Consider the following 25,024-nt stretch of genomic DNA (forward strand, 5'->3'; position numbering starts at 1 on the left):
GCAGTCAAGAAAAGCAAGTGACGTTTAGAGTCCCACTGAAAGAAGGAGGGAAGAAGTGGAGCTGGAGTCATTATACGTTTACAATATGATAAATGGATTTTGATGAAGAGAATGAATGTAATGTAGACATAGGCAAAACGCTAGACAGCAGTAGACGCAGTAAAACCTGTTCAGCTCAAGCAGGCTAGGTTACCATTTCTGGCAGCCCCCGTTTCAAATAGAGTGCCATTAGAAATTGTCATCATCAGTTTCTGTTGCTCCCATCCTGGGAGGACGTTCAGCTGCAGCATTTAGTAACATTTACGGGACCTTCAGTTGTCCCCGTCACTGCTGTAAGATGCAAGATAGCTGCGTATGCGCACTGATCTACGGGTGGCCAGAGTTCTTCCTGCTGTTTTTCTCAGCAGCACTAACTGCTGGTATATTACTGTCCTTCGCAAATGTCCTTATCACGCGCCTGCGTTCCGCTTTCGCTGAACAAGGACATCAGTTTTCCTTTTCCAGCTCTTCTCAGCGATGTTGTTCATACTGCTGCATATCACGAGCAACACTTCCGGCGTCTACATGTGGCTGGGCTACGTGAGCTTCACCTACTCCCTAGTGGGCGTCTACCTGGCGGTGCACAGCCTCCTCAGCTCAATCGTCAGCACCACCACGGTCTTTGTGAGCAGCTGCTGCTTTGGTATCCAACTCTTATAAGGCTGTGCTGCCTTGCTCACGGCTCATTCTTTGTCCTCCCCGATGAAGGATACTTTCACTCTTTTTGTGCTCAAGGCAGGGTGAATGTATGCTGCGTCGAATACATCACTACAGCTTCCTATGATGAAGTATTTGACGAGCAGTTACTTCAAAAAATGTTTTCCACAGTTTTTATTGAAGCACACTTGATAAAACAGTATTGTGCATGCAGTGCAGCTCTTGAAACTTTCACATCAAGTTCCGACCGCTTGGGAACTCAAACTAGGCTCTTATATATATAGTTTGGAAATCAGATTACGGCTTTAAAAGTATCTTTTCTCTTTCGTTTCAAGCACAGATGAATAAAATACAGCCCGCAAAGGTTATTTCTCTAGAAACCGACCTCTTTCGCTAGTTCTTGTGTTACCGAATTTCTGTGATCACATCTCCCTAAGTTATTTCCACTGTTCTTTTTTTTATGTACAGGAAAGCTCTCTACAGCCATTTTAAAACTTCTACTACCGCGTTCACAATATGATAAATAGTCTTGTCTTGCGGGAGACGTTGGGGCGTGTGGCCTGCAGCTCCCCTTCTGGACGATACAAAAGAACAGGATGTACTACGGAAAGGCGACACAAGACGGCGTCGTAGGCTTTTAGAGAGGCTGCGCAAATGGTTAATTAAAACGCGACGATAGCAGTTACGCGTTCACGTGGGAACGCACACACACGCGCGCGCGCGCGCGCACGCACGCACGCACGCACGCACGCACGCACGCACGCACGCACGCACGCACGCACGCACGCACGCACGCGCACACGCGCACACACGCACACACGCACACGCACACACGCGCGCACGCACACACACACGCACACACGCACACACGCACACACGCGCACACGCACACGCACACACGCGCACGCACACGCGCACACACGCGCACACACGCGCACACACGCACACGCACACGCACACACACGTGCTCACACACAAACACACACGTGCGCGCGCGCACACACACACACCATCATTATCATCCTAGTTCTTTGGCGCTGTTCCGAAGAGAACCAACACCGATTCGCCCGACTTTCAGCTCTAATATGCCCCGCAGTGTTGAACTGCTGGCAATGTCCTTGTACTGTGCAGAAGGCAATGACTGGGATTCCTTAATATCCCATACAGAGAGTACCGTGAGACACATATTCTACATTATTCTTTGCTGAAACAGTTGCGTTCTGCAACGAATGCTCGTCCTAACACAGTCCGCACGTTGCTTTCCTTAGTCGGTGCTGTACTACGGCTCGGGCTCCACCTTCTTTCTTGCCGGTGGCGTCGGTGTCCTCTCCAAGGGCTACGATGGCTTCGTGAGCCTTCTCATCGGCGTACGTTTCTCTCTGGCTTCTGTCCTCGCGCCATTACATTGCCTGGCCCGGTAAAACAGTGATGTTCTGTGGAAGTTATAGCTTGCGTCGACAAGTCAGGAACAAAACACATGCGGACGACAGTGCTCGGGCGGCTGTTAGCATTTACTGATTGCCAATCGTACTTGGCTAATGCTACAAGTAATTGAAAACACGTCTTATCATCTCTTTTGCGTAGTTATGTTGCTGCGGTGACTGTGCTGTTATGTGTCAGTCAACAAAGAAACATTTTTACTTTAACTAACCTCCTCAAGCTCGACAACGTGCGAATAACCCGGCAAACATATGTTGCATTTATTACGCTTTATTTACCGACATCAGCGCCTAATATTGCACTTGCAAAGATTATATTGTCATATATTGCCTTGGGCAGCGCTCTACCTATGTTGTCAGAAGATCTGCTCGTCATCTTTGCAAATAATTAGACCTGAAAATGATCTAAAAGACTTATTGCAAATAATTACAGCCGAAAACAATCGAAATAGCGTGTCAGTATTTTATACCAGCCTGGGCATAACATTGGCTGGTCTTTCAACGTCGGGTGCAATATTTATATAGCTTGTTTCTGTTGACTTTTCTCAACCGTTCCGTCACGTTGTGCCCGAGTATAATGCCAATTATTGCAAGAGAAAGAATTTGACATTTTCACTCTCGGAGTTGTAATTTGTCTTGCTCTTTCTTCCGCAGAGCTTTTCCTTGGTTCTGGGGGCACTTATGTCCGTCTTCACAATGTGTGGATCCAAAATGTAGATTTCAGCGGTCGCCATGCCTTATTCTGCAACCACATTTATCGACATTTACTATCATACGCGCCGTACATTACGTAGGAAAATTGTCAAAAATAAACTCACGCTTACCACTCATACTGAACAGACCCGAATTCTTTGAATTACGAGTACACCAGTGTGTCTGTTGTGTTTTCGTCTTATCTCAGTTCAAAAGGTTGAACCTGATTAAGAACGAAATGGTGCGCCACGTGCTCTAAAAAAAAACTTAAATAAAAGACAGAAAAACGTGGTTGCGCCACGAGGGTTAAACAGGAGACCCCTATTCCATCACCCGTTGAACACTCCTTTCAGTCAAGGACGTACGTTCGTGTGTCGTGCGACGAAGTGATCTCTACTTTCATGACACGAGTCTCGACTGCACAGCTCCCCTACGGGGCAGCGCACGAGTAGTGTTCGCGTGAAGGCGGTGGCTTACGACGAGCGTATAGCTCCTGTGGCCTTTCACCTGCTCCAATACTGTCGATAGTGCTTTGCTCCCTTTTCGCGTTTATCCGCACCTCCCCCGAAGAGACCCACTTGTGCATAACCTCGCGATTGGACAGACGTTTGTTCCGAAGTGGGGCGAAGCGTTGTCTCCACCGAGCTGTTTTTCGAGCAAACATTTTGCATTTGCATTTTGCTCCTCGATTGCGCTCAGATGTGACCTCGCCGCGCGCACGCTGCGAACCAAGCCTCGCGTTCAGACGCAACGGCGCTGAACAAGAGAACGATGGCGCTGATGAACATTCCCGAGTGGCTGCTCCTGGCTGTGACTGCCTGCATTTTGTTTTACCTGTAAGTAATCTTGTTCGCCTGATTTTCATTGCACGTTTCTTTCGCTTGTTTCATTCAGTTGAATACTCGGCTTCGTCTATGTTTCGGTCTGTGTCATTTTCAGACTAGAAAGAAGCATTTTGTGCCTCGTGCCAGAATGTTGGAGGCGTGTGCTCCTGAAGTACAGGTTTAGAGCGCAGTTCCGAATAGAACACTCCCGGATATTAGCCACGTTCGCGTTTATTTTTTCTTTTCTTAGTGGCTTCACAAAAATCCGTGACTGCGGAGATGCTGGCTACCTTTTCGGGTCCTGTGCAGACAAATTAGAAAAGGTATTAACGAGACCTTGAGATTTTATTAGTTTTTTTTGTTTAATAATGACGATGACTACGACGACGACGACGACGATGATGATGATAATGAGGATGCTCATATATGGCACGTACCTGCAATGGAAGATGAGACGGTAATTGGGTAGCTGTAGGAAACGCTCAGATAAGAACCGTAAAGTGGAGAACTATAAAGAATAAGACTGGACAGAAAGGAATATATTGTCGCAGTACAACGCGGATAGTAGACAGGGAGACCTTCAAGAACCGCAGGACTTGTTCAAATACGAAACAGGCCAGAGACACATCTTTGTCCACGCCGAATCCCCCTGACCCACTAGATGAAGTCCGTTAATGTCCCTATCTTTGTTGTGATCTGCATAGAAGAATAGACGCGTCATTTGTCCCTCCGTAAGAGAGCATCGTCCCGATGCTAGACCAGAAGTGTCACTTGCGGAAGTAAGGGTATCTCGCATATAGTTATTCGCTCACATACGGCTTCATGCGGACAACGTGCACAAGTTCAGGATGGTGCGTGCGGCGCCGCGTACAATAGGGACTATCGGGGACGACCTCGTACGTGACGTCACTGAGTCGGCGCAATACTCGATATGGTCTGAAGTAGCGCCTTAACAGCTTCTCGGAGAGGCTTCGTTTCCGTATGGGTGTCCAAACCCACACTCTGTCACCGACGTCATAGATTCGATGGTAAAGATCATTGCGCCCTGCGTCGTAGTCTTGCTGCTGGCAGATCCGCAAGCGCGCGAGTTGCCGAGCCTCTTCTGCGCGTTGCATAAACACAACGGCATTCGTATCAGTGTCGTCAAAGTCATGTGGAAGCATCGCATCCAACATCGTTTGTACATCCCGTCCATGAACAAGGGTGAACGGAGTCATGCGCATCGTCTCTTATTTCGCCGTGTTATATGCAAAGGTGATATATGGTAGGATGTCGTCCCAATTTTTATGTTCAGCATCCACGTACATGGAGAGCATGTCTTCGATTGTTTTGTATACGCGTTCTGTTAATCCGTTGGTTTGCGGATGGTAGGCGGTTGATTTTCGATGCACCGTTCCACTTAGCAGCAAGGCGTGATCTAAAAGCGCAGCCGTGAATGCGGTTCCTCGGTCTGTTATTAGGACGGTTGGTGCGCCGTGGCGCAACACAATGTGCTCAATGAAAAAGCGCGCCACATCGGCGGCTGTGCTTCTCTGGATTGCCTTTGTTTCAGCGTAACGTTTGAGAGAGTCGGTTGCTACGATAACAAAGCGATTCCCTGCAGTAGAACTAGGAAGTGGACCCAATATATCCATTCCGATTAGGTCAAATGGTCTGCGAGGAACCGAGGCTTGAAGTACTTCCGTACGAAGAGCTGCAGGAATGATGAGCAGATAGGGGGACCCGGTCGAAGAAAAGTTTCTTTTGTAGAGGACTTTGGCCCGCAAACAAAACGACAACAGTCCTTTTGCGAAAACTCTAGGCGGTTTTGCAGATTTGCCCTCTAAGTAATTGGTGAGTTCAAGCAACTCAGGGTCGTCCCGCTGTTGTTGGGCGAAGGTGGATGTGTCCAGAACACAGAGGAATGCCGAGTCTTCTTCGGGTGGAGGAGACGACTCTATTGGCGATCGAGACAGGCAGTCAGCATCCGTATGTCGTTTCTCCGACTTGTACTTGACAGTCATGTCAAACTCTTGCAGCCGTAGGCTCCAACACGCCAGTCGTCCCGAAGGGTCTTTAAGGTTTGTCAACCAACACAGTGAACGGTGGTCGCTGATAACTGTGAAGTGGCGGCCATACACATATGGGCGAAATTTCATAACTGCCCATACTGTGGTATAAACTTTTTTAAACAGGGTTGAAGTACCTCAGACAGGCTGGCCAAAGTTTCGATAGGTGGACCTATCTTCGTCAAAGGCGGCCTCGTCATCTTCGGCGTGTTAGTTTTAAAGGGTTAGTGCAGTGACGTCACGTGCGGGTGTTGTCGCTGGCGGCTGGTTTTAAAGAGAGAGATTACAAGAGGGAACAGGCGTTGTCGTCCGACGTCTGTGAGCCTCATTCTCAAGACGAAGGGACAAGAGCGTGAGAGTGGGCACGCGGGGAGGAAAGAAAAGAAATAGAAGCAGAAAAAAGGGGGGAAAAAAGGGAAAAAAAAAGCAGGGGGGAGCCAGGGCCGTACCAAGACACAATATAGTACGGTGAGGCATTCCTTCTCAGTTGTGGAGTAATTAGCCTCTGTGCGTGAGAGTGTTCTGCTGGCATAGGAAAGTACTCTTTCTGTGCCCTCCTGCCGCTGCACAAGAACAGCTCCCAAGCCAACATTGCTGCAATATTGTATAGTTGTGCAGTCAGAAGATGAGTGGACAGTTGCAATTCAGTGAAATAAAAGGTTCATTGAACGATTTAGATATACAATGATTTGCAAAAAAGTGTAATAGGGATCGCCAACGTTTTGTTGCTTCAAGGAAGTCATACACAGCATCAAACACATCCCTGTCGCGGATGTGTTTGGACTTTGTGTTTGGACGAAGGCATTGGACTTTGAAGCTTTGTTTTACCGTTAGGCAAAGTCCAATGCCTTCGAGCCTGTGTTTAGGCTGTTTTTCACGCACTCATGCTACACTTCCGGCTAAACGTTTCTGGAGAGCAACAGGCCATCGACAAAACGCTGAAGTTCGCTTTCGCCTTTGCAGCAGTATCACGAATATGGGAGTTCCTTACTCCATTTGTGAAAGTAAGTTTTTTTGTGGAGTCATGGTCTATATTTAACGGTTCTTTCGAAATTTCTGGCGCCTTCTGACAAATTAACATGCACGATAAAAACCAGAGCGCACGCCTACCGCCGGCTAGTACGTTCACTGTTCTAATGTTTTCAGTGTATTCTCCTTATTTTTAGGTCAAAAGAAACGGCACAGATTGGACATTGGTTTTGTGCTTTGGTTATGAAAACGTTTATATATTTTTCTTTTACTGCTGGCGCTTCCTTCTCTCGGTATAGCATTTAATTGCGTCATTCACACCGTACCAATGATCATCTTCATTATCGTGAATAATTTGACAGGTATGCAGCAAGAAGCAAAAACTACTGGAAAAATCAAAATGTCGTTCACGAAAAGTTCTCCTGTTTGTTTGGACCAGCCACCGGCCTTCTGTACAAGGTAGGCCGCATGGGTCACTTACAAACGATTATCTGCGCACCATAGCAAGTGGGTGAGCTCAAACTGCTCATTTTGATTTGTTTTCGGTGTAACTGTGACTTCTTCACAGAATCCCGATTATTGCGGCATGAAACCGACACCATGTTGCTCCCTCGGGCTCGAGGCTACGATCTTAGAATGTATATTGAATGTCGCTCTAGTTTTTCGGCAACGTAAAGTTAAATAAATGTGCATGAGACAGGCGCTGACTCCCAACTGATATTCTAAAACAGAAACACGCCAACTTAAATGCGCGTCAAATTACGCTTAAAATTTTCTGAACTAGCGATAATGTACGCAAACTATAAATAAAGGACAAGAAGCCTTCGCTCCCAGTAAATTATATTGGCTGCACCCGCCGTGGTTGCTCAGTGGCTATGGTGTTGGGCTGCTGAGCACGAGGTCGCGGGATCGAATCCCGGCCACGGCGGCCGCATTTCGATGGGGGCGAAATGCGAAAACACCCGTGTGCTTAGATTTAGGTGCACGTTAAAGAACCCCAGGTGGTCGAAATTTCCGGAGTCCTCCACTACGGCGTGCCTCATAATCAGAAAGTGGTTTTGGCACATAAAACCCCATAATTTTTATATTGGCTGCACCTTACAGATAATCCTTACAGTTAAAATTCAGTACAAGCATACGCAAATACTTATAATTAAAAAAGCATGAAAATAAATAAATAAAAAGACAGAATTGGGACAGTGAAGAGCGACGGCGTTGAGGACTATTGAGACAAAAGTTTGACACTTGGAGATCTTGAACGTGCACCTAAATCTTGAGTACACGTTGGTTTCTGTAATTCAACGACTATACGAGAGCGTACCTTCTATTTCTGACAGACAGATTGATATACGCGCAATATGTTTTTTGTTTAATTTCTGTCATGCGGGATTTTTTTTAACATACTTTCTCTCTACATGTCCTGCAGTTGGCCAGTTAGACGGCAGAGGACCTCCATTACCTCATTTACTTATTTTAGAGTGTTCGTAAAAGCCCTTTCAAAGTTTACTCATTATATATTTCGCCAAGCATTATCTTCTTATGTATTTACTGAGTGCGTAAACACTAAGCAATAGCTGCACGAATCGCTAGAGTTTGGTTTCTTCGACGAGGCTCGTTTGTGAAATGCCAAACTATGTCGAATTTCGCACTTAGTTCTCGCTGATTAGTACACTCTCTTCTTTTATTTCCTTTTTATTTTTCTTTCACTTGCGATGTAGTAATATTTTCATTCATACAACGAAAAGCACGATCACCATAAGATAACGCGTAGGGTTATGCAAACGAAGTTGGAGACAGCAGAATATTTACTATGTGAAAAGATTCGCCCCTGAAGTGCTTTCACTGCAATAATTGGAAACATTAAAAAAATTCCCAATCTGGACAGGAATACCAAAAGAATGTGCTCGAGATATTCCAAGCTTATCGTGTTCAGTTTAAACTTCGTCGTACGATGGATCTACATGTTTGTTGAGAACACATCTAAGGAGAAGTTTATTTGACATTCAGGAGGCAAACATGACACTTTATGCCCAAGTTTCAACTGCTACGTTTGTTTCCTTTAACTGTTGCCCGTATTACTGCGTTCTGAGCAGCAATAAAGAAAGGTACATATGACGCAATGACAATAATGCGTTATCAATGTTTGTATATCGCGGGGGAACAAAAATGAAGAGAATGTGGGTCCGCGAAAAGACGAGCTTATTTTTTAATCGTATTATTTTGTTTTGACCAGCCTGTGCACACTTTGGATCAAGAACGCTACCTGAAGATGGGAAGGATATTTGGGTATGTAGCCTTATTTGCTTGCCGCAGACACGTGAGCCATCACAGATGATTCTAACTTGAAGATATGCACGGTTCGTTCTTTTTAACACGTACTTCAACACTCCAGGTATTTCGAGGGAGGCAGGCCCGCATTGTCGGTTGGTGAGCCTGATATGGTGAAGCTTGTGCTCGTGAAGGATTTTCCAATCCTCTGTAACAGACGGGTACGTAAAGAGATGACCTTGCATATGTTCTTGGCTTAGTTCTTACCGTTGTCTCTTTGCATAAGAAAGCCCGCAACAGGTTATTGAATTCGGGAGAGGGTTGTTGTACAGTCGGCACTAGGTACACACCGTGCATAGGGAGAGTAGAATAGGCAGATAGGCCGTAGCAGACATGAAATACCACCTAAGAACGAGTAGAACAAAATAAAAAAAATCTGTGTAATAGAGCAAATATATTCGAAGTATATTCCAAGGTGGGGCAGTAACATCGCAAATATGTAAAATAAGAAGTAAACCGGCAATTTCCTACACCCACTGAAATAAAAACAATATAAGCTTCGAAAAATCGGAAGTCATTGTGGAAGGCACTAACGGAAAGAATGAAGCAACAATTTCATGAAGACACGCCCTGTGTTCATAAATATACGGATAGCACGAGAGGAACGAAATGCGAAAAAAATGCAATAGGGAAGCACTTGTACTTGTCGAGCGCTTGTCCTGTGCATTTAATCGCATTTCGTTACTCATATGCTACCCTTATTGTTGGAGTCGTGCGTATTAGCTGAATTGCAGTGCTCCTTAAGCAGCATTAGCAGAACCTCTTATGCGAGAGCATTTCGTAATCAGCCGTCTTTCGGGCATATCCAACATTCTAGATAGTGATTAGCGTGAAAACGATACGACGGCCACGGCGATTGCCAATGTGATGGACAAAATTTACGTATAAGAGAAGTTTTGTGACTACAAGTCAAGGGGCCACACTTTGTGAGGATTCTTTTCGTGCGATTATATTTATTTCTCATGAGCCGTCTCGCTGAATGGCCGATCTCGGCGATAAACTTGGGGCGTGGCTTCGTTCGGGCCAATGACACAGTCGGATGAAACGAATTGTTACGTAATACGGACCCTGGTTCCCTTTCCTGTGCAGGGTCAGTCACGTGTCCCAAAAAGATGGTTCATGGTATGAAAAGGCAGGCTTGCAGAGCACCGACACAGGAGCAACGAAAAGGACTGCACAAATCCCCCTGTGTCGTTTTTTTCCCTTCTTCTGGAGTGTTTTGTAGGCCTGCCGTTTTATAACGTGAATTCCTAACAACTTACTAAGGTTTCTATCGTTATAAGTTGGTTATTCTAACGTAATGATTCTCAATAAAGAGTTGATCTAAAGAGCACTACAATGAGCGACGTTTCTTGGAATTAGTTATTCTTATGCAGTGCCAATTCGTACTATTGTTTTTTGGTATCCTTAAGCTAGAAGATAGACGATAGAGAACTGGGTCCCTAAAGCATACATGCACTGGGCCGCGTTCAATTAATGTGTCATCTGGAGTACTAACGACAAGTGCTTTTTCTTGCTGGAGTTTGCAAAGGAAAGTGAGAGCAAGGTTTGGTGTGAATCATCAAATGAACGCTTGCAGTGGCGACTGCTTGTTTTTGAAACGTTCGACTAATGGTAAAACTTGGAAACATGCGAACCTCTCTAGCCATCATTGTCAGCAAATCAGCAGTATAAAGAATGCGTAAATATCCGCCGTCATAACTATCTACATAACAGACGAAGCCTGACGGACACTTCCTATTGAATTGGCCAAGCTATAGCCTGTGCGACTGGGATAGTTAAGTCAGCTCATGTACTTTGAAAGTAATACTGGCACACCTCACTTACAACGATAAGATGACTAACTGTGTTTTTATTGCGCCAGATAATAGATTTTTTCGAACCAATTTTGGACAACATGATGACCACAGCGCCTGTAGACATTTGGAGGAAAATCAGGCCCTCGTCAAGTCCTGCATTCACCATGGGCAAGCTGCGCAGGGTAAGTTCTTTTCGAATAGGAACGCCAGAACACGTATCAAAGCCAAACAATATTGGTTTCACATTACAAGCAGTAATAAATTCTGAGTTCTTGCACGCCAAATCCACTATCTAATTATGAGGGATGCCGTAGTTGGAGGCATCCAATAGGAGTTGGAGTATTAATTTCTTCCGGTCCTTTGGGGTTCCTTAACGTGTGCCTAAATCTAAGTGTGCGAGCGTTCTTGCATTTCACCTGTTCTTGTGTAAGCAAGCAATAGACATCCACTTTAGTGTTTGAAAGGTAATACATACCATCGTCATAAAACGAAGCGCTAATATGTTGAAAGACGCGTGAAGAAGCTCTGGCATTCCCATGCTTTCCCGTATATGATACTGACGAAATTGATTGTCGGATATTCAGCTTGTAAACTGTAGAATGTTTAACTGACCAGCCATGCTGAAATTGCACATGACACTTTCAAGGGTTATGTGAAAGTTGCGTTGTAACAATTCAATGCTCCTATTGCACTTCAACGTTGTTTTCAGACCTTACTGCGCGAAGTAAATCGTTGTTGTTGAATGCTATACTCTGCTTCAGATGAACGACATGATTCAGGACTGTGCCAAAATTTCGTCGGAGCACCTTGGGAAAGCCGCTGAAGAGGGAAAAGACGTGGATCTCAAGTGGTAAATACTTACTTAGTTCCCTGTTCTCCTTTAAAGATCGAGACACCAATATTCCAGAGTTAAGCGTTTTATTTCCGCAAATATAGTGTATGCCAAGCAAATAGCCACAGCATATTTTTGACGATACTGTAAATTACCATCAATATTATCGCGCTTGCATCTGTGAAACGCTCTCACGAGGAGTTCTTTTGTCGCAATTTGGCTCCAGGGACATTCTTTGTTCAACTGCTGTTGACCACTCCAGGTGCGATCTTGCTGCGAACCTGTAATGCGTAGATCTACTTTTACCCGCCGTGGTTTCTCAGTGGCTATGGTGTTAGGCTGCTGAGTTCGAGGTCGCGCAATCGAATCTCGCCCACGGCGGCCGCATTTAGATGGGGGTGAAATGCGAAAACACCCGTGTACTTAGATTTAGGTGCACGTTAACGAACCCCAGGTGGTCGAAATTTCCGGAGTCCTCCACTACGGCGTGCCTCATAATCAGAAAGTGGTTTTGGCGCGTAAAACGCCATAATTAAATTTTTTAGATCTAATTTTACATCAACCACCGAATTCACAAAGCCTTTAGATCGAAAACTTGTGTTTCAAGACAATGTCGTTCTTAGTGGCCCCCACTTTTTTTTGTATCGGGAATTTATGTTTCTGGCCTCTTTTGGGTATTCAAGAAGGCACGTATTTCTCCCATTATTCCTAAAGATTTAGGCAATTTAGCCTGCTCACGCGCTATATAATGCAGGCGGGACAGCGACGTTAAGAATTTACACATACCTATTTTCTGATAGAACTAGTAGAAGCCATATTTTATTTTTTTCATTCCGTGAGCGGCTTACAGCTTTGCAACCTATGAGTACGCGATAACAAATGACAATTTTTGTTTCTTGCTCAGGTTTTACAGCCGTTATACACTGGACGTCATAGCAAAGTGCGCTTTCGGCACCGAACTTGACTCGTACAAAGATGCAAGCAACGAATTTGTGACGAAAGCCTCGAAGGCATTCTCTGGCGGGATGAGACTGCCTGTCGTGTTGTTCAGTAAGGGCAGATATGTCTCTACATCTCTCCGCTTTTATTTAAATAAAGTGGCGTGACACCCAGCCATCACAAATGTAGGGATGCATCCTCTCTCTCTCCCCCATCTTGGAAATGTCATTTGTTTCTTTTTTTCAGTTTTATGCCCGGTACTATTGAAAGTCTTGAAGATTAAACTTCTCGACCCTGAGCCATTTCGATACTTGAAAGAGGTCTGTGTGGCAATTATTCAAGAGAGAAGGCGAGGACACCATGTAAGTATATTGCATGGTCGTTTTTTGTCACCAGGAGGGAATCCAGGACCACCTCCAGGAAAGGGGTGGGGGGGGGGGGAGGCATGGCGTTATCTGTGGACCCATTTGTGCTTCTCACCATGGTCTCATTGTTGTACACACCGTCGTACACACTATTGTAAAAAAGCACCAAAATTTATTGTATGGTTATGCTATCAACCCTAGCGTTTACAAAACACTAGTTGCTTTGGTATTCTTTATGTCGACATATATATCATCCAGGTATAACGATGTTCTTGGCCACGCGATGCTGCGTAGGTGAGTTCTCGCATATAATCAACAAATTAGAAGACACCCTAGTCAGCCGATTTGTTCGGGTTGAGACCACCCAGAGGCAGGGTTAAGATATATGTAAATGTTAACGACATTTGGCAAGACTGAAGCAAAAATGCGTGGCCGAATTCTTTAAGGCTTTTCTTTCGTAATTGCTCTTTGCGATAGGGCCGCTGCATTTGCTAATGATATGTCCAGCATCAACATTGGCTGGAATTCTATCTTACGAATAATTCTAGCATAACATCATTTTTTGTGAAAACGGACCGTGGTTCTGAGTCTCAGCTGCGGCGGAAGGAAGTGTGGTGCCGTATAACTTTCACACTGTTCAAGACTACACGTGTGTGCATAGAAAGCATGGAAATACGGCATTACGTCAGACGTTCATGTACCAGAGAACAATTTTGATCAAATTTCAATTAGTTGTGCGTCCTTACCAATTTGAGGAAGTGGCAAGGGCGGGGGTGGGTGGGGTGGGGGGAGTGCCGAGCAGAGTGAATGCATTAGCATCGAATGATATTATCTTTTTTATGTAAAATATGGCTGCCAGCCGAGTGTCTACAAATAAAAAAAATTACCGTTGAGAGAATGTACGTGTTGGCAAATCGAACATGACTTGTATTTATAGCGTCATGAAGACTTCTTGCAACTCATGATGGATGCCAAGGAAGGAACTCTTGGCGATGGTGTTGAAACTGCGCCCGGAAAGGAACGCACAAAAATATTCGACATTGACTCTGAAGTAAAGAGCAACGAGAAGTTTGTCACGAAGGGTGAGTGAGTAATTAAGTAGTAATGACTTGAGCAGTTTTGTAACATATCGTTGGCCAAGCAGCAACCACATGGAGAGTATTTGGAGCGCACGTTCGGTACCCTTCATTGTGTCTGCGAGTTCACATTGGGCTGCCTTATCAAGAATAATTATATCCGCCTTATCATGGCTAATGTTCATACCATTAGGTATCCGATTTAATGGCAAATAAAATGGCACCTATTTCAGGCGGAATTAGAAAGCGGTTTCGTGGGAAGGGGAAAAAGAAGGAGGGAAGGGTGGGTTGTGCGCACAGACGCCGGGAGACGCTACGCGAAGAGTACGCCTGAGATGTGCGCTCCAATATGATTGTCTCATGTATGTACAGCATGAGCCCCAACGGTTCAGTTTGTTCTGGAGGTTATAATACTTAGGCATCCATCGCTAGTAAGCTAATGCGTTATTCTTTACTTGCTTAAGCAGCAGGCTTTAAAATACAGCATGGGTACACAGAGCAGAAATTTGCCTCTCTCCTTATTTGGTGAATTTCGTATTCTCTTTCTTTTTGTTTTGCAAGCACTCTGCGTTAAATGAGCTACATTATAGCAGCTTAATTGTAAAATAGTAAAGCTGCGTGTCTAAGAGCTGCCATTTTCAGTTGCCCTCACTTCCACAGGTTTAACAATGTTCTTGTAGGAGGAGTCCGTACTTCCTGTACAAAGGTCAAACCGTCTATATGAATTGTTTATAGTTATCCTTTGACACTTTATTGGAGTAACACAACGGCATGCGGTGGGAGTGCAACGCGGTTTGCTTTGACCACGTGATTAAACTTGCCGTTCAGCCTTGACAGAAGACGAAGCCCTGGCGCAATGCGTTCTGTTCTTCGTCGCCGCCCACGATACCACCTCATCCGTCCTCGCATTCGCCGCCCATCTTCTCGCCCTTAATCCCGATGCGCAGGACAAGCTCCGCAGAGAAGCGGATGAATGTTTCGCCACACATGTGAGTACATTTTGACGGTGAAGATGAGCAAGCGCGGTTATATATGTACGAAACGCAATCAGAATGTGGAACAGGGGTGGCGGCGCCAATACTTTTCTGTTGAGGGAATACATCATGAGGAAGAAAAATGGTCATCCTCCCGAATGTAGCACGAAAATACAAAGAAAACCCACACGCGTTTCTCAGAAAAGGACGCTTTGTAGTTGAAGAAAAATTCGTCCTCGTCTGAGATTCGGACCCGGGACCGACACATTTCCGGGGCGGTCGCTTTGCCATCTTAGCTAACCATGAGGCTAGTAGATCTGATCGCAAGAGCGAATTAATCGACAATTCGAAGCATAGGGAACATGGATCATGGCAAATCTGTTCTGCTGAAGTTCGCAAGGTGGTTCTCCATTTTAGTTGGGCGTGCAGGAGGGCACCCCATCAATAGGTATTCCATGGTGGCCGTAGGGGGAGGGTAAGCAGGACGAAACACTGGGTGTGGGCCGCCCACCCTGGCCCTCCTGTAGAGGCGCACTTTATGTAGAAGACCAATATTTGGAAGAAAAGAGCTGGCGCTGCATCCATCCTTTGAAGATGATTGGTGACCGTAATGCGACTTGCAATTTCTTTAAGATGGGTGTGTAATTGGTGATGATATATTTTATGTTAGTTATTAATATTATTATGAATATTTTATCCCCATGTCATATCTCCATGTCATCAGTGAATCACGAAACCCTATGGGCACATCAGCAGACACACTAAGTATAACAATCCTGTTGACAACTTCAATGACGAATGATACACGATATATCTTGTTGTGATTACAGAAACTCAGTTGAAACTCCGTAGAAACTACCATTAAAACATTACAACCACCACATCAAACAATTACTGACATCTTAGATGCCAAAGAGTCGTTAATAGTGGCAGTGGCGTAGCAACTATTTCTAGAGTGTGTGTGTGTGGGTCAGGAGACCAGGAGCGTAGAAACTTTGTCCCACATTGCAGTTATCATGTCCCACCTACGCTTTCTACAAAATATAAACCTGTTGTAAACTACAGCTATGTCGGGATACTGGAAAGCATAGCTGACGGTGGTCATACCAGAAGCTCTTACACTTGAATACGAATTTTTCTGCAAGAGATGTGTTTGATCAAACCGCATTTAACTTCACACAGAGAGTTTCCATATGTACCACCAATTTTCGCTAACTTTGGTCTTGACGGCTTTTAGGTTCTGCCAGGCCAGCGGGATCAATTCTTCCCCGCTCATCAGACGTGCTCAAACATTGTGGAGTGCTTGCGTACGCTATTTATTGCGATAGCCCCAATTAACCATCTGTTTTGAACTTCACCTCCACATCACCCTTTCAGTCGTCCTAACAGTCATCAAACGTAACGAAGCTGCCTTCTTTAGTTCAGGGAGGACACCAGGCGTAACTAATATATCACGCATGAAAAAGTTAGAAGAAAAAAGATCAGGGTTTAATCATTATTTGTAACGTTTCTAAACAAGCCAAAAAAGGTTAAAATTATACGCTACACATTGCACTTAAAATGCTTCCTATTCCTTCAAAGTATAAAATATCTGAAACACAGAGTTCTCTTGGTACGTTAGGAGACTTAGCTAATAGCAGTCGCGTGATACTTTCTAACGCTTGTTTACAATTTATTTTTAACGCTGTATTTGATCAACACATATTTACCATGGGACATAGACTTGGCGTATTGTTGCCCTTATGTTCACAACATTGGACCTCAATTATTGTAATTAGCGCAGCCGTCTAAGTCTTACACCGCTAGTAAAACATACTAATAACGCTATGTACAACTTGTATACGTATTCTATTGGAAAATGCGCAATTTTCCCACTCATTTGGGACACTGCCTAGAACTTATCCACACCATGCCCCTAATTTTCCCTAGATATAAACAAATGCCTTGTTTAGCTCACCGAGAACACCGGAGAAACAAACTACAAATCTCGTAATATGCCCTTCAGTCACGGCGGGCACGTTTTGTGGACGCGACTTATTTTTACCGTTACTGTGCAGTGGTTGCAAGGAATAGACAGTGGACAATAAGATTTCAGTAAATTGAGAATTCTGCTATTAAAGTACGCCCATTTCAATTCTGAGAGAAATGTATCGCTTCACACGGCCGCTTTCATGAAGGCACTACCGTCTTTGACGAGACGTTTCAAGTGAGACGTTTCAGTAGTAATCGCGAAAGAATAATTCTTCCCTTGCCGTAGTGCTTGGGCCGAATATACTCTTGCATGCACATTGAGCGGGTGATTCAATATATTTAATGAGTAAGCGTAGCATGACTGACTGTACAATAAATGAATATTTATTTACTACGTCATTATGATGGGTCAATATAAAATGCAACGAGTCATTCTCTCACCTTGACTTGCTTTCTATGTGGATTCTCCTGCACCTTGAGATAAAATTCCATAACTTGGACATTTATCGACATTCAAACGTAATTCGTGACGGAAGGTATTTCATGAAAATACACGAAAAAAAACAAGGGTTGAGTAATTGTCTGCGACACTTGCATTTAAAGCAAGAAAGTGAAACTTTCGCAACTCATTGAACCTAAAATTTCCCTATTTTGGCAGAATTTCACGCCCGTATCTCGTGCGTTGTTTTAGGAGACTAGGAAACATCTAGATTAACGGCAGTATGACACCCTCAACGCTTCAATGAGGAACTTGCTACAAAGGCTGTAATGAAACTACACAGAATAAACATAAATCGCTCGTCACTCGGAACATCGTTTCGTGGGTCGAATAATATAATCACCGGGCCCCGTATATATTACCAGGTGTACCGGAAGAAAACAACCAAATCCCGTTTATAACGCACAAAAATTGGTATAAGACGATCAGTCAGTTCATGTTTTCAGAGTACCTAAGCAACCTACGCAGTGCAAATTCTTGGTATACATCACCAAATAGGGCCCTTATTTTTTTTTTCAATATAATATATATCTGCGGGGGGGGGGGAAGAGGGGGCACTTTGCCCCGCACTATCAAAAGTTGAGGGGGGGGCACAGAATCTCATTTGCCCCCCCCCCCCCCCACACACACTTATGAAAGCGGGCACTGACACTTTCGGTTGCACACTAGAAAGTCTACTAAAACTACCAGCTCAAGCTATATTTTCTTTCTTGCTGGGAAACAAGTAATAGTGAACTCTTATTTAGAAACAGCCTCAAAATGAAATCATCAGTTAGAAGTGACACATGTCTTTAGAAAAAGAACAAGTCGGTGTTCTATCGGTATTGAACTGGCTCTGCGATTTCGACCAAGGCCATTTTCACGACCATATCTACGATAAGTAGTGAGCGCACAATGAAATTGTACAGTCATGCATGTAAGAGGTTTCATTGCATTTCTCATGGTGATAAGATACTGAGGCTGCAACGCTGCAACGGAGAGATAAAGTAGTTCCGGCATTTGATAATCCAACGATTTCATGCAGTCCTTGGGCGCAGCTGATTATTATAGTTTATCCGGACCCCTCTTTCACCCGCAGAATAAATGTAACACGCTGATTGTGTTTCAGAATACGGATATAGCGGTGCCTCAAAAACTGGGAATGACGCAAGTTGCGTAAGCTTACAGTTTGTTATGGCTGGAACTGCCTAGCGCCAGGCGTTCTCCGCAACGCCAGCGTGTATGGCGAATCGCACGCGTTGTCCGCTACAGGGCGTCCCAAAAAGACACAAAAGACAGTAGTCGTTGTCCAAGCAGGGATATGCGTAGTAAAGAAAAGCAGCACTTATGTGGGCACTCTACTAAGAGAGAAAATTTAGCTTCAGCTGTAGTTTTAATAGACCTTCCAGCATGCAGCCGAAAGTTCCAGTGCCCGCTTTCAATTAAGGGGGGAGGGCAAATGACATACTTTGCCCCCCCCCCACTTTTGACAGTGCGGGGGCATGTGCCCCCCCCCCCCCCCCTGGTAGATACGCCTATGAATAAAGGGGAGACATCGGCTGACGCTGACATTATACATACATCGGGTGTACCACAAGGGTCAGTGTTGCCCCATGCTCTGCTCATTTTGATTTATACCCGCTGTAGTTGCTCAGTGGCTATGGTGTTGGGCTGCTGAGGATGAGGTCGCGGTATCATATCCCGGTCGCGGCAGCCACATTTTGATGGAGTCGGAGTGCGAAAACAGCCATGTACTTTGATTTAGGTGCACGTTAAAGAACCTCAGGTGGTCGAAATTTCCGGAATCCCCAACTACGGCGTGCCTCATAATCAGAAAGTGGTTTTGGCACGTATAAAACCCCATAATTTAATTTTTTATTCTTGACAATTGTTCTGCGCTCTGTTCTGTTCTGTTCTGTTCTGTGTTCTGTTCTCTACTGCGCATGTTCACTGATGGTGTCGTATGTAGCTTATATATAGTTGATAATATAGATGATTGTGAAGCTTTGCAATGTGACATAGATAAGCTTACGAAGTGGTGCGCAACATGGCAAATGGACATTAGCGTAAAGAAAGGAAAGAGAGAGTGCATATTTGTTTTTCTAAAAGAAAGAATCTACTTCAGTATATTATAATATTTATGGGACGCTGCTGATGACTGTTTTGTATTTAGGTATTTGGGAGTGTATTTAACCCCTGATTTATATGGGAAACATCATATTGATCACATTACTGCCAAAACGTCTCGTGTTCTAGGCTTTAAGAAAGTAAACGCAAAACACTTTCCTATCAAACTCTATGTTACCAACGTCCGATCAACACTTGATTACGCCGGTATGTTTCGGGATCCTTGGAAAGCAACACGCATAGGAAAATTACAAAGAGTGCAGATTAAAGCTAGCTGCTCGGTTTGCATTTAGAATCATCATCATCATCATCATCAGCCTGGTTACGCCCACTGCAGGGCAAAGGCCTCTCCCATACTTCTCCAACAACCCCGGTGATGTACTAATTGTGGCCATGCCGCCCCTGCAAACTTCTTAATCTCATCCGCCCACCTAACTTTCTGCCGCCCCCTGCTACGCTTCCCTTCCCTTGGGATCCAGTCCGCAACCCTTAATGACCATCGGTTATCTTCCCTCCTCATTACATGTCCTGCCCATGGCCATTTCTTTTTCTTGATTTCAACTAAGATGTCATTAACTCGCGTTTGTTCCCTCACCCAATCTGCTCTTTTCTTATCCCTTAACGTTACACCTATCATTCTTCTTTCCATAGCTCGTTGCGTCGTCCTAAATTTGAGTAGAACCCTTTTCGTAAGCCTCCAGGTTTCTGCCCCGTAGGTGAGTACTGGTAAGACACAGCTATTATATACTTTTCTCTTGAGGGATAATGGCAACCTGCTGTTCATGATCTGAGAATGCCTGCCAAATGCACCCCAGCATTTGGCAGTATAATAGAAATTATACCAGAAATGTTAGCGCTATGGATGTAAAGAAGAAGATACAATATGACAGGCTGCAGAAACGCCGTAAAATTCAAGAATAAAGTTGTTTTCCTAATTTTCCACACAGAAACAGGTATTGACCGCGTGAAACCTAAACATCGACCTGAATATGTGTCCTCGAGAGTTAATCATGGCCTTAAAGTTAAAGAGACGTTTTGTAAAGCTGACCTATTAGGTAAGACATTTTTTTTCTGAAGAATTAACTGCTCGAGATCGGAGTCAGTTACCAAGTGACGTGAATATACTTTCAAATTATGTGTCTGCAAAGTCGTTTGAAGATGTTATTTAGCTGGTTCTCTATAGTAGTATAGACACGAGCATTTTGTATTGCACTATGTTACCTGTACTATGTTCGCCAGTATTTTAATGCATTAGATCCTTCACGGACTTTCTGGGATGTATATATATACTGATGTTTGCATCTCTTTTCCCGCCAAAATGGGTCTTTGTGTAGTCATGGTCGAATGGTGAGAGCATTGGGCTGCTGCGGTGAGGGAACAGGGTTCTAAATCTACCTTCGGAGCAACTTGAATCACTGAGTATCTGGCAATGTGTGCGTATGTGCCATTCTTCAACTAACCTCTTCCCGCACACATGGGTCAGTGTAGATGCTGTAAAGGGTATGTGCCGCTCTGCAATGAAACTCCTTGACGCCTACTTGAAGCACCGGGTGGGGTATGCGCCAGTCGGTCTGCGCTGGTGTTCAATGAACCTCTCTGACGCTAACTTGGGTCTCTAGGTACGTGCCACTGAGAATGTGCCGCTCTACAATGACAAAAAGATCCTTTAAATTTTCCGACGTGGGGGGGTAGGGGTGGAATCGAACCCCCATCGCAAGTGTTCTCCAAGAACAGCAACTCGATTCTTTAGCAGGCTGCGCCACAACTGCACTGGCTTATGTGCCGCTTTTCAGTGAACGTATTTCACGCCATCGCTCAGCGAGCGGCGTCATGAATGCGCTTGGTATGTTCCATTCTTCAGTGAACCTCTCGCCAACTTGGGTCACTGTGAATGTGCCACTGAGTGTGTGGCAAGTGAGGGAGAAAGTCTCAGCGTTCGCACGTATCGGCACGCCACGATTCCCGTCTCGGAGGCCACGCGCGGATTTCTCGACAGCGCCACCAGATGGCGCAACGTGTCCTGAAAGGAGCGCGAGAGAGGAGCTCAGCTGCAGCATGACGCGTTTCTCACCGTTCACACGCACCGGCGCGCCAGTTATTCCAGATGCCATGCGCAGGCTTCGTGGCGTCGTCACCAGGGGCCGCGCAGTGTTCTCAGGGAAGCGCGAATGTAGAGCCCCGCATCAGTACACGCCTGATAAATGACTCGTTGTATCGCTATAGTGGTTCAATGCTAAACGCATTACCGTGGATAGCCCTCGTGGGATGGGTTCTGTCTATTTTTTATGCGCAGTTGCCTATGTTGTCTGCTTAGCAAACACCAGTCGTCACGTACCTATTTACCTAGAGTAATAAGCAACTTCGGTCACTAGCAAGGTGACTGATTGGGCTCGCTGGTGATCCAGCGCTTGTCCTTGTCTACGTCCTCGTTCATACTTCGCGCTACACACTTACGACAATGGATTACCGGGTATACGAAGGAGGAGATACGTACCGCAAACTAGGTGAGGTTCACAAAGAAGGCTACTCGCATTAAGAAATCACAGGAACTTGCATGCTGTGCTGTAGTTTTTGAGGATGAGTGATATGGAACTCGTACAATTCCATTACTGAAAGTAGCAATGCTGCACTACTCGATGTTCAATGCTTTTAAAAGTACTCGCTGCACAAAATCATTTGTCGCGTTGGAGCGGTGTGGCCGTGGCTTCCTCGTATTAGGCAGCATATACGTGTGAACCGCCATTGCTGTTTTGCCAAATGCCTCTAAACGCACGATACCTGCGTCGTTGGTTTCATTCATGGACGATCACTTAATTGGCGCTTTCGGAGATGGTGACGTGTTTTGGAGAAATCGATTAACCCAATTCTTTCCTGAATGTTAGCTTTTAGCTTCCTAATATGCACATCGTTCTTTGCTACCCAGAATCTCACGAAGCGTTTTGTTCAGGTATTTATTCAGCAACTTACAAAAGCATGGAATAGCTGCAGTGTTGGCAGAAACTTTTTGTATCGACGTATGCGTACACTCACCTTATAGACTCGTGTAAGGGCCGCACCTGTGTAAAGGCCACACCCCCCACTTAGCACCCCAATATTCGGAGAAAATTCCAATGGAGAAGCAATTGCGTTCGGTGCCCTTATGCCGCACGCGCGCATCGGCGAATTTTCGCGCGTTGCGCACTTCCGCGTGCCGCCCCTAGATGGTGTGAACCGCGTGTTGACCTCTGATGCAATGGTACATACAGGTTGTGCACATGTCGCTGGCACCATTTTGACTGAAAGTTCCGTCCCGTGTGAGGGCCACAGTTCGTCAAAACTGGGGAAAAAGGTGCGGCCCTTGCACGAATCTGCATGGTACTTTCCCCAATAGACGGAGCGCAGCTAGAATGACTTTTGCGCGCATAATTATAGTCGACACTATATGTGGCACAAACGACGTTGTCCAGCTGACTGGCGCGATTTCATAAATCGCACAAAATGCCAGTAAGTTCAATGTGCCCTTATTAACTGTGTCTGTTTGCACATGGATTATGTGCCTAGGATACGAGTCACTTATGCGAATTAACGTGCTGTGCGCCAAACATGAGAAAGTGAGTGTGGCTGTGAATCCATCATGTCTTATTTATAATATCTGTCGGTTTTCTGTACGTTACCATAATCTTCAGACACAAATGTTACCGTACTTGTGGAAGGAAGAGTGTTTTTACTTCGGCAAGGTACTACTGTCGTTTCAGACTAGAAGAGAAACATTGTTGTTTGACTTCCACACGTTGTCACCAAATATTTCTATATTGCCTGCAAAAACAATTTTGGCTGTATACATATGATATATATTATGCGATAAAAAATAAATTCAAATAAAGTCTTTATGTACTTCCAGGGAAATAATCCAAGTCTTGACGTCATCTCTAAGCTGCCCTACCTGCACTGTGTCGTATCGGAGACTATGAGGCTGTATCCACCGGCTCCGAGGTGTGCTCTATTTATCTCTTCACGGCTTAAGATAGCACGTGAATACGACGAGTTTCTTTTTCACAGGAAGGTGCACATACACGCATGTTACGTGTGGATATGTTTTGACAACCACAGTACTTCGGCATTGGATGTTCTAAAGCCTTATTCTAATTGTCTATTTGTTTCTAGACTTGATAGGACCACGTGCCAGGAGTATGTCCTGGGGGACACTGGAATCAGGGTGCCCAAAGGCAGCGTTGTTACGATCCCCATATACGCTATGCATCGGGACCCGGAGTTCTTTCCTGATCCTGAAAAATTCATTCCTGAAAGGTAATGAATATTCTCAGCGTGATACACCATGGACAGTCGGGCAATGATAAAAGAAGTTTAGTGATACAAGGATTAGGAGTTCGGGCGAGATTGTTTATTAACCCTGACACACGAGTAAACCTTTTTTTTTTTACACTGAAGGACTTCTTACCAGGAAGAACTTCGCCTCTGACAACGCAATACTTTCGACGAACTGAGGCAAGCCACCCTGATGCGACAGAGGGAGCGCCTCAGCTTCACAAAAACTGGTAGGGCAATATTGGCTAGACTCAATATCCCAGCATACCCCATTTATCTCACAGAGCAGGCCGTACCTCTCCCTCCTTCGATGAGATCCAAAATTACCGTAGCCCCGATTCCAAAGAATATGCATCCAGAGTACAACAAAGAAAGGCGCAAAGCACGTGCACAACACATTCAATCAGCCTACTCTAATAACCATAGGTACAACACGTACTACACGGACGCAACTCTGTATGCAGAGGCGACCGGGCAGCGCTACCAAAGGAGGTACGCCCTGGCAGTCGTGAACGCTATCAGCCAACAGCATATTACCGCGTCGGCCACGGCGGGATCCCCAACCTCAACTGAAATATTAGCAGTGGCGATCGCACTCGCTCACGCGGAGCGTTCGCAAAGGGACTCGGTCGTGGCCACGGACTCCCAGGAGACATGTCGCATGTTTCTCAAAGGGCACGTGACTGCGGCTAGCCTCGCGATAATCCCCAAATCCTTCAACCACCATCATCGCCTACTCTGGTGCCCGGGCAACGCGGGGATACAGGGGAACGAAAAGGCTAACGCGTTAGCTCGAGGGTTCACTAACCGAGCGACGGCGTCCTCTTCTAACCCCAACCACCCGCACTACCCTTCACAAAATTCCACCAATTTAAATGCCAAAGACATCCTTGCTCATCAGCGTGGAGTCCGAAGAAAATACCCGCCGCCTCACCCACAACTTAACGGGGAAGAGGCCGCCGATTGGCGTAAAATACAGACCGGGGTGTTCCCCCATTTAAAATTGCTAAATGCCATGTATCCCACTCGTTATAGGGCCAACTGTCCTTGGTGCGGTGGCATACCTACCCTAATGCACATAACCTGGGAGTGCACTAAGCACCCTGATAGGCCAAACACCAGTAGGACAATGGAGCAGTGGGAGGCACAGCTCGCCCGCTC

General features: G+C 45.2%; 2 protein-coding genes across 2 annotated transcripts in view; both read left to right on the plus strand.

The window, feature by feature from the left end:
* Nucleotides 1-25,024, plus strand: part of LOC139059222 (cytochrome P450 3A24-like) — a 108,047-nt gene that overhangs the window by 41,409 nt on the left and 41,614 nt on the right. The gene's annotated exons all lie outside the window — the stretch shown is intronic.
* The window catches only part of LOC139059223 (cytochrome P450 3A24-like), a 30,304-nt gene continuing 5,817 nt past the window's right edge, over nucleotides 538-25,024 (plus strand). Inside the window, exons 1-13 of the mRNA XM_070537351.1 lie at nucleotides 538-663; nucleotides 3,528-3,664; nucleotides 7,032-7,128; nucleotides 8,903-8,955; nucleotides 9,062-9,158; nucleotides 10,862-10,978; nucleotides 11,558-11,646; nucleotides 12,533-12,678; nucleotides 12,814-12,929; nucleotides 13,870-14,014; nucleotides 14,837-14,997; nucleotides 23,439-23,530; nucleotides 23,702-23,845. Coding sequence (XP_070393452.1) covers nucleotides 3,600-3,664; nucleotides 7,032-7,128; nucleotides 8,903-8,955; nucleotides 9,062-9,158; nucleotides 10,862-10,978; nucleotides 11,558-11,646; nucleotides 12,533-12,678; nucleotides 12,814-12,929; nucleotides 13,870-14,014; nucleotides 14,837-14,997; nucleotides 23,439-23,530; nucleotides 23,702-23,845 — 1,322 coding nt within the window. The 5' untranslated portion in view covers nucleotides 538-663; nucleotides 3,528-3,599. The remainder of the gene's footprint in view (nucleotides 664-3,527; nucleotides 3,665-7,031; nucleotides 7,129-8,902; nucleotides 8,956-9,061; nucleotides 9,159-10,861; nucleotides 10,979-11,557; nucleotides 11,647-12,532; nucleotides 12,679-12,813; nucleotides 12,930-13,869; nucleotides 14,015-14,836; nucleotides 14,998-23,438; nucleotides 23,531-23,701; nucleotides 23,846-25,024) is intronic.

This window comes from Dermacentor albipictus, chromosome 4, assembly GCF_038994185.2.
Source record: "Dermacentor albipictus isolate Rhodes 1998 colony chromosome 4, USDA_Dalb.pri_finalv2, whole genome shotgun sequence".
Lineage (NCBI taxonomy): Eukaryota > Metazoa > Arthropoda > Arachnida > Ixodida > Ixodidae > Dermacentor > Dermacentor albipictus.